General features: G+C 45.6%; 1 protein-coding gene across 1 annotated transcript; it reads left to right on the top strand.

The window, feature by feature from the left end:
• The first annotated feature begins 7,626 nt into the window (after positions 1-7,626).
• LOC137839152 (uncharacterized) lies at positions 7,627-8,763 on the top strand. The gene is made up of 2 exons (XM_090300069.1): positions 7,627-8,039; positions 8,121-8,763. The coding sequence occupies exons 1-2, from the start codon at positions 7,627-7,629 to the stop codon at positions 8,761-8,763; spliced, it is 1,056 nt and encodes a 351-aa protein (XP_090156195.1).
• Positions 8,764-9,571: the final 808 nt, after the last annotated feature.

Genomic DNA, 9,571 nt, shown 5'->3' with positions numbered 1-9,571 from the left:
GAGTTCTTGTTCATAGAACCTTGATCCAATTCTATGATAAAGTGCCTATCTCATAACCAACTCAAGATGATTCCTAAGAATGTCAAGAATCATTCAAAGTGTGTTAGTGGAATCACATCATCTTGTTAAATCTTCGTACTTATTTCTGTATAAAATACAATCGTTAGGACATGAATGTATTTTTCTATACTCCATACCCATTGGACAAAGTATTTTTTTTTGCCTCATAATTTCGATTGGGCAAGGTATTTCCTTCTGGAAGCATGTCCTTAAGCAATTGAAGCAATTTTGTAAAACTTTTGTCGGTCCATCCATTCATTGCCTTCAAATTCATCAACCTTAACACTGCTGGTAATCGTGTGAAGTTAGTTGAACCAGGATACAAAGGAGTCTCTGCATCGTTAGACATATTTTCGAAAACTGCATTAGCAAAAGGTTCTGCTCCTGCATCACGAATCATGTCTTCTAATCTATCATCCATTGAGAAATGAACTTCCTCCGAAGCTCCGCGCACACTTGGAAAGTCTAACAATTCACCATGCCACGTCCATGTTGTATAACTTTTCAAAAATCCATCACACAAAAGATGTTCTCTAATTTCGAAAACACTCAATATCCTTCCATTCAAACAATTGACACAAGGACACCTTATTCTTACACCATTATGATTACTAATGGCTTTATGCTGCGCAAACTGTAAGAATTCTTCAACCCCATTTTCGTAAGCATCACTTATCCTTGGTGTATTAATCCAACTCCGATCCATAGAATTGGTAAACTAACAAAATCTATATCAAAATTGGCAAAAGTCAAACACCCTTGGACTCAAAATCAATGTATTCAATATAATCAAATGTACTATCTAATTCATTATAAAGCTAAATCAAAATTGTCGAAGGTCGGACACCTCCGGACTCAGAATCAATAAATTCAATATGTAAAAACAATATCTAATTATTAAAAACTTAAAAAACATTGCCGAAGGTCGGACACCTTCGGACTCAGAATCAGAACGTTCAACACATTTAAACAATATGTAAAAACAATATCTAACAATTATTAAATAATAAAATATATATGAAATAAAATTTAAATATTATTAAAAAATAAAAAAATACTAACCTGGAAATGGAGCGAAACAAAAGTAGCAAGTTGGCGCATTTCCGTGGGAATGTAGGAATGTTGTCACGGGGCTTACAAGGCAGCGACTAGGGTGGAAAGGCGACACCTTGTGGAGACGGCGCCAGAGGCGTGCGTGTGCGGTGACGGCGCAAGAAGAGTGCGTGTGCGGTGACGGAGGTGCGCGCGAGCAGTGGTTGTGCGTCCGTCGAGTCAGCCGCGCGTAGTGACAGGGCGAGGGCAGGCACGCGGCGGTGGCGAGGTGCAGGGGTTTCGGCAACGTGGGGCGCAGGGGTTTCGACGACGTGGGGCGCAGGGGTTTCGCAGTGGCAAGGCGGAGAGTGCGGCGGTGGCGAGTTCGACGACGTTGACGTGACGTAGCGGTGGCGAGTTCGGTGGTGAGTACGGCGGCGATGCTCACCGATGCGGCGGGCTAGGTGATGGCGGCAACCTTGGAGGAGTGTGCAGAAGAAAGAAGAAGAGGCAAAGTAGAAAAGGCTTGAGTGGAGAAGACAAGTGAAGAATGAAAGAGAGATATGGGTGGGGAGGGATTTGAAAATTAATTGGGCACACACATACAAAGACGGTTGCTTTTGGAACCGTCTTGGTAAGTCCACCTTGCACACATACAAAGACAGTTCCTTGGAACCGTTGTGGTAAGTCATCTGGCACCATTTTAAACACGGTTCTTTTTGGAACCGTCGTGGTACGTTCCTCTTATTTACAAAATTGCCACCGTGTTTTTTATAACGATGGTTATTTCTCAACCGTCTTCGTTTGTAGTCGTTAATGAAGCTTTTTGTACTAGTGTACCCCTCTTGCTTGTTTTCCAAGCCTCCTTCACCTATAAATAGGAGGCCTACCCTTTGTATTTTACAAGTTGAATTTGAATGAAGTAAACAGACTCTGCACAAATTGTGTGAGCTCTTAGTGAGGCCTATGTCCTCTTAGGTTTAAGGTCTTATTTTGAGTGATTGGGAAGCTCTCAAGTGGCGGCCAACACACTCATCTTGGAGCACATCACCCTCAAAGTGGCGTGAAATTCCTCACCCACCATCATAAATTTTCTCATTCCATTTTTCCTTTCCATTTCTCCATTCCATTTTATGTGTTTGTCTCTTAGTTTCTCTTCTTTGTTCTCTTGGGTTTCACTCATAATCATGAGTATGGTGCATCATTTGGGAGGCCATGACCACCATTGATGTTATCTTGTGTCCATTTTCAATTCTGCAATTGCATCTCATTCTCACCTTATCTTGCTTTTCATCTTTGCCTCTATGAAGTGCATATTCACACTTACTTAACCACTTGGTTAAGTTCGTGTCCAATGGGAATCTTCCTTAGGTGCTCACCATTAATTGTTAAAAATCATGTTCTTGCCGGTTGACTCGCTTGCCGGTTGACTCTAACGAAGATCACATGCCCGCTTCTCTCTGCCTTGGTTCGTGCTTTCCTTCGATCGAAACACTCTATACCTGCAAAGACAAAAGGGCGCCCTAGAGGTCGTTTGCACTCCGACGCTCAAGTCAATACTGGGGCAAAGAAACAGAATGTGAGTGTAATAGTTCTCGTCTCAGAAACTGCGTACCTTGTGGGTTTTCTTATTACCCTTTATATAGTCTAGGGTTTCTTCTATTTCTGTTACCCACATTTAGGGTTTCTAGAGGAATGCCCTTGCGTCGCTATTACCCAATCTTAGTGCAATCTAGCGCGTAAGGCTCCCTTACTGGAGTGCAACCTCTAATGGAATGGCCACCTGGGTACCAACTTGTGCACCAAATCTCTGGGGCCATCCCTTCTGGGGGTTCCCTAACTATCACGTGCCATGCATGCAACCTCCCTTGGAAACCCTAACCCTAACGGGCATTCGCGGCTTCCAAGACTCTTTACTCGTGTCGTGCCCAATGGTGCAACCCACACCACATGCATGGGCACCCTGTGACTTGGGCTTCCCCCTACTGATAACTGGTGTGTTATTTGGGACCCACCTTTCGTGATCCAATTCTGCTGTTTGAATCACCGATGCCCGATGTCACATTGGCCTTACTCTGTTGTCGAAGACACGTCGGGACATCCTGGTGATCAACGTTTGACCACTAATCAGCACCCTGGCTCATGCTGCTTATGAGACATGTTCCCATGCCGTTTGTGGGACCCAGCTTACATGGCCCACTATTACTAGCGGTCAACTATGTCTGAGGAATGGTTGGTACACAAGCCCCCTAGTCTCGAGCTGTAACTTGTTCAGCGAAGAGACTAAGTCGTTGCCCTTGGCGACCTACGTGGCACTGGGTGAAAGGACGTGAACAGTGTACCGAAGTGACGTCTCTCCGTACTTCGTTTTAATCTGCACACATGTGGCTGGATCAACGACTAGGGCTTATTGTTTTTTGTTCTCCCTTGTTTACGTTAAACCCTTTCAAAACCTCGCGCTTCACCACTGTTCCATCACTTCACTTACTCTTTCTTCGATCATTCACTTCTCTCGAGCGCTCTTTCTTCTTCTTCATCACTCTCGACTTTCGATCTTCAACTCCTTAAAGGTATGATTTTTACTTCATGACTTGCCTTCGTTTCACGATTCCGTTGCCCATAACATGCGATAACTGCTTTGGGTCTGTTTAAGATTTATGCACTTTAGGTTTTCTGCTTCTACACTGTTTGCATTCTTCGTTTTGGTGAGTCTCTGTTTTTCTGGTTCATCGAGTCACGCCGGTTCTTCTGAACCTTCATTTTTCTTCCTTTCTCTTCTCCCTTTTTAGCTTCCTTCAAGATGGCCCGAACCAAAACCACCTCCAACCATCCTCCATCTGTCGATTACAAAACCCTCTACTTTTGGGCTTTTGTTGACCTTCTCGCTGAAACCTCCAAACTCATTTCCCTTGAGGATGTGAGGAACCATAGAGAGGATGAGGCTGAAGTTAAAGGTCGTGCGTTTGGGAGGGAGTGCGACACTTACGTCTCCATTCGACCCTGTGCGGAGGGCAAACCTGTATGCGCTGGCGATTGCGCCAACGATGGGGAACCCTTCTTCTTCCTATATGTCACCGTCTTCAAATGGATCAAACTCCGTTTGCCGCTCTCGGGTTTTGAGCGGGCACTCCTGACTGAAATCAATGTGGCCCCTACCCAGCTGCACCCTAACAGATGGGCCTTCGTAAGGGCCTTCGCGATCATGTGCAACCATCTTGGACACCCTCCCTTCGTGGACGTCTTCCTTCACTTCTTCGAGGCAAAAAGTCCAGAGAAGAAGCTTTGGGTAAGCTTCAATAGAAAATTTTAATCTTATATATTATTATTCACATTTTACATAGACATAGCATAATAGCATAATGTTATTATGAAATAGATATAGTTTATTTCTCACATTTTACATAAAATATTAATCTTATAATTAAAAAGATTATAAATAATATAATAGTAATTAAAAACCCAAAACAAAGTCAAGAGAAGATATTAATAGTTTTAATACATCAATCAAGTCATCTAATTACATGAATATTTGAAATTTGAATATTAGTACATTGTTTTATGAATTATTGTTATTTAATTTTATGTAATTGTTAATTTTTTTTGTTTATATTTATTTGTTCTTTGATTAAATTATAATATTGAATATTTTAACTTTTGTATATATATCATTTTTGTTATTTTACAGTAATGAAATCATAGAATTATTTACAATAAAATGTTTATTAAAAATTTTATCAGTAATTAAAATGAGGTTTTAGGGTCACTCTATTGGTGTAGTTTTACATTGAAACGGTAACTGTATTCGGTATGTTGTATTGACACTTACTCATAATTATGGTTCTGGATGAAAGTTAAAGATTACATGGATAACATTATGAATCCAACAAGGCATTACGACGAGGCAAAGATGGTACATTTTGAGGAAACAATTGCAATTTGTGACGATCTTGTTGCGACGAACATGGATTTAATTTCATAAATACAAAAAAAAATTAAAAAAATAAAATAAAAAATCAGGGATGATCCTTTGTATGATTGCTTTTGGATTGAATTTGTTACGTACAATGCGTACTAGAAGAAACTCTATGAGTGAGTTCCAACCACAAAAAGAGCATCGCAGACAAGAATTGATGGAGTACCTGGTTCACACTGAACAATGTCGTAATATTATTCTCATGGGATCAGAAGCTTTCCTTCAATTATGTCAACAAATACAGGGAACTTAACTTGTTAAAGATGCATATCGATCAACCGTGGTAGAACAAGTTGCCAAAATTCTGCACTTTGAAGAATCAAAGTGTGTCATTCTTTTTCCATCGGTATAGAGAAACAGTTTCCCGTCACTTTCATAATTTTTTAGTGCAATTTTAAGGTTGGAGGGAGAATTCTTAATTCAACCAAATGGAGCGGTTGTAGAATCGTACATCCTTAACAACATTCGATTTTACCCCTACTTTAAGGTTTGTTTATGACAACATTATTTTAAATTATATATAATATTTTATTTATTTGGTGTTTAATTAAAGTTATGAAATTTGGTTTACATTAGGATTGTTTAGGGGCCATAGATGAGATTCATGTACGTGTTAAGGTTGCATGTGCTGATGCACCTCATTTTCGAGGGAGAAAAGATTGGCCAACCCAAAACATATTTGCAGATTGTGACTATGACATGAAATTCACATATGTCGTAGCCGGTTGGTAAGGAATTGTTCCCGCCGGTTTACCAGGGACGTCTTCGTGCGTGGCTTATCCTCGCGAGCTAGGGCACCTTCGTTCTTTATCGTCTGTGAGTACCTGAAAAGAAGTGGACAAAGGGGCGCCCTCGCGGCCGTTTGCACTCCGACGATCAAGTCAGCTAGCGAGAAACATCAAAGAGTGACACACCTCCGTATCGGAACACCGTGAACGGATGTTCTAAAAGTTGGTCTAATAACTGAGTAACTGAATGCTACCCTAATTGCCTGTGCGTACAGTGGGTTCGCGAGCAAGCAACTAGAGTGTGTGTCAATTGTGAAAATTGTGATCCTTCCTGTCTCAAACGTCTAAAGCCCCTTTTAAACGTCTAAAGCATTTAAAGCGTCTTAAAGCGCATTTAAAGCGTATAAAAACGTTCAACGCGTTTAAAACGTTTAAAGCCTTTAAAGCATTTAAAGTGCTTTAAAGCGTTTGAAACGTAAACTAAATTAATGCGTACCTTAGCGAACTTTCAGGAAAACATTGATGTTTCAGTGCTTACTGCCACATATTCTTCTGACTTGATCGTTACTCTTCGTGGAGGGCCTTACAGCGTCGTAACCCAACTTAGGGATAATCCATCGTGTAAGTTCTCCTTTCTCGAAGTGCATCTTGCGCAAGGGGATGACTTTCTGGGTGCCAACTCATGCGCCCCAACCTCTAGTCACTCGCCCTGGGAGTGTATCTACCTTTCTCTCATACCATGCACATGGTTCGCCCCGGGCGTGGCCCTCTCATGGGTCGTATCTGTCCCAGGGGTCTCTTAGAGGTGGCGTGGGTACTTCACAAGTTAGGTTACTCCTCACTGGTACTAGAACTGATCCGGTCGGTCATCGTTTTAGGGTGACGTTAGCGACTGATGGCCACGTGGGCCATTCTTAGCGGGACATGTGGGCCAGGGAAGCTGATGTGGCTTGAAGAGGGTGATCAGGCGGAGATCGGTGGTCAGGCGGAGATCGGTGATCAGAGAGGATGCGCGATCGTCGTCCAGATGAGCCACGAGGCTTATCGATCGTCGTGTCACACGCAGTTGAGCCAGGAACGAGAGGGGATTCCCAGTGAGAGCGTTGCATGCGAGCCTCGTGTGGCAGAGTATCAGAGATCAGAGAGGTTATGCGTTCTACGGTACCATGCATGAGAGTGGTCTAAGGGAGCTAGCATTCGGTCGGTGATTGAACCTCTCTTAGCCCATAACATGCATGGGACAGAACAGAGGTGATCGTTCACGCGATAGGTAATGCCTGGTATGCGCGTTTGTCCAAGTCGCACCTGGTACTCACGTTGAGGCTGCACGAGACATCCAATGAAAGTAACACGCTAAGTTACTTCGTACGCGAATAACTTGGGCGCGCGGCAGGGTATATAAAGGCGTTTCACGCTCATTGCGAAGGTACGTTTTCATACTGGCAAGTGACTAGTTTTACAGAGAGAAAGAGAAAGGGAGAATCACAGAGTGCACGAGTCTCGCTGAGATTCTGAGTACATAGTTCTTTGGTGGTCTTTTTTACTGACTTGAGCGTCGGAGTGCAATTGGCCGCTAGAGGCGCCGTTTGTGGTATTTTCGCAGGTTCGCTCGGAGCTAGTTGGAACGTACTTGTAGAAGACGGAGTTTGACGTGGCGAGACCTTCAACGATCAAGTCACCTGCTAGATCATTTGGCGCCCACCGTGGGGCTCGTGTGAATTTGTGATCCCATCCACTGTTAGATTTCGTGTGTTCTTGAGATTCTTTGCTGAAAGAATGAGGAAGACAAGGAAAACTTCACCTGCGCCGTCAGCTGAAGAGGGAGCTGTAACAATGGCGCAAGTCTTGGAGATAATGCGAGCGCTACAAGATGATGTGGCGGCATCAAGAGTGGAGCAAGAAAGGATGCAAGCGGACTTGGTTGCATCACAGGGCAGGAATGAAGAATTAAACCGGGTTAACGAAGAATTGCGCAAGACTTTACAGGCACAGAAAGAGCAGGTGGCGGAGGAAGGAGTGGCGCCGCCCCCGTCTCCCCCCAGGATCTTTCCCATGCCCTTCTCATCTGAGATCATGGGTGCAGTAGTGCCACCAGGCTTGGTGGGGGTGAAGGCTTCGTTTATAGGGGTGGAGGATCCAGAAGCGCACCTGACGGCGTTTCACACCCAGATGATGCTTTCTGGAGGCTCAGATGCAGTATACTGCAAATTGTTCATGAGCACCCTGAGCGGGATTGCGCTGGAGTGGTTCGTGAGCCTACCAGATGGCCACATCACTTCGTTTCAACAATTCTCGAAGCTGTTCATGGAGCAGTATATCGTGAACAGGGCACCTCCAGTGGTGTCGTATGACCTGTTTGACGTCCGCCAGAGCCAAGGCGAGTCCCTCCGGGACTATCTCAGCCGTTTTGGGGCTCAAGTGGTAAGGCTGCCCAGCAAGGATGAGGACATGCTGGTGCATGCGTTCAAGAAAGGGGTTCTGGCGGGCCCTTTCAGTGAATCTTTAATCAGGAATCGCCCCAGCACCTTCGTGGAAATTAGGCGTCGTGTTGTGGCGCATATCGCTGCAGAAATAGCGATGTCTGAGAAGAGGGAGAGCGCGATCCCTACCAAGTCGCGCGCAGGATCGAGCAGGACTCAGCAGCCGATGAGGGTGCATGAGGCCAAAGAAGGGAATAAGGCTCAGGGGAAACCTCGCCCTTACAAGCCTCGGAGGGACCAGAACAGGGGGCGCACGAGGGAGAGCAACGCGCCCCCCAAGTTTGATTTTGTGGTGGAATTGGTGGAGCTGATTGCCATTCCAGCCATAGCAGCAAGGCTGCGAGCTCTGAAGAAGATCGACAAGGTACTGGGGCGGAAGAAGGACGTGTGGTATGAATTTCATCAGGCTTATGGCCACCCATTCCACACGTGCTTGGCGCTGGGGCACCAACTCGCGGAGCTGGTGAAGAGTGGCTTTCTGAACGATTAGTTGCGGGAGACGCAAGGTGATCGAGCATCAGGGGCACCAGCGGAGGATCCGCAGCACGAAGTGCCGGTGCACGGGGAGGTGCACACGATCGCGGGAGGTTTCTCTGGAGGAGGATGTACGGCCTCTCAGAGAAAGAGGTACGCGCGATCGGTGATGGCAGTCGACTCGGTGGAGGAAGATCACTCCCCTGCCGTTGACATTGTTTTCACCAAGGCAGATCTCCAGGACGTTGTGCCCCACGACAACGATCCAATAGTTATCTCCCTCGTCACGGCAGGGAGGAGGGTGCACAGGGTCCTAGAGGACCAAGGAAGCTCGGCAGACGTAATGTTTTGGCCTTCAGCAAGTTGCAGTTGTCTCCTGACCATCTGAAGCCGTACCCGGGGTGCTTGTATGGCTTTGCAGGGGACGAGGTGGAGGTGCGAGGCTACGTAGAGCTGAGGACTACTTTCACGGATGGTGCAATGGCCCGCACCGAGAAAATCAAGTACTTGGTGGTCAATGCCCCATCCGCTTACAACATACTGTTGGGAAGGCCGACGCTCAACAGGTTGGGGGTCGTACCATCGACGAGGCACATGAAGCTAAAGCTGCCATCGATGGAGGGGGTGGTGATCACCATTAAATCGGACCAAAAGGAAGCCCGACGCTGCTACGAGAACAGCCTTAAGCAGTGGAGAAATGTGTACCATGTTACCTCGACGCCGCCGCCGGGAGTGGACGAGAGGCGAGCGGAGGTCACAACGTGGGTAAGGGGCACGCAGGGCGACGTGGAGATGAAGGAAGCGGCGCTCGGGGGCTCGGGAAA

The sequence above is a fragment of the Phaseolus vulgaris genome, chromosome 3 (assembly GCF_051622355.1).
Source record: "Phaseolus vulgaris cultivar YP4 chromosome 3, ASM5162235v1, whole genome shotgun sequence".
Lineage (NCBI taxonomy): Eukaryota > Viridiplantae > Streptophyta > Magnoliopsida > Fabales > Fabaceae > Phaseolus > Phaseolus vulgaris.
Note: the sequence above shows the minus strand (reverse complement) of the source record. Positions and strands in the feature narration are given on the sequence as shown.

Bases quoted from the DNA above. Each gene is read 5' to 3' on its own strand.
- LOC137839152 (XM_090300069.1), top strand. From the start codon at position 7,627: ATGGCGCAAGTCTTGGAGATAATGCGAGCGCTACAAGATGATGTGGCG. The intron at 8,040-8,120 runs GTTCGTGAGCCT...TATCGTGAACAG, and splicing joins AGCGGGATTGCGCTGGAGTG to GGCACCTCCAGTGGTGTCGT.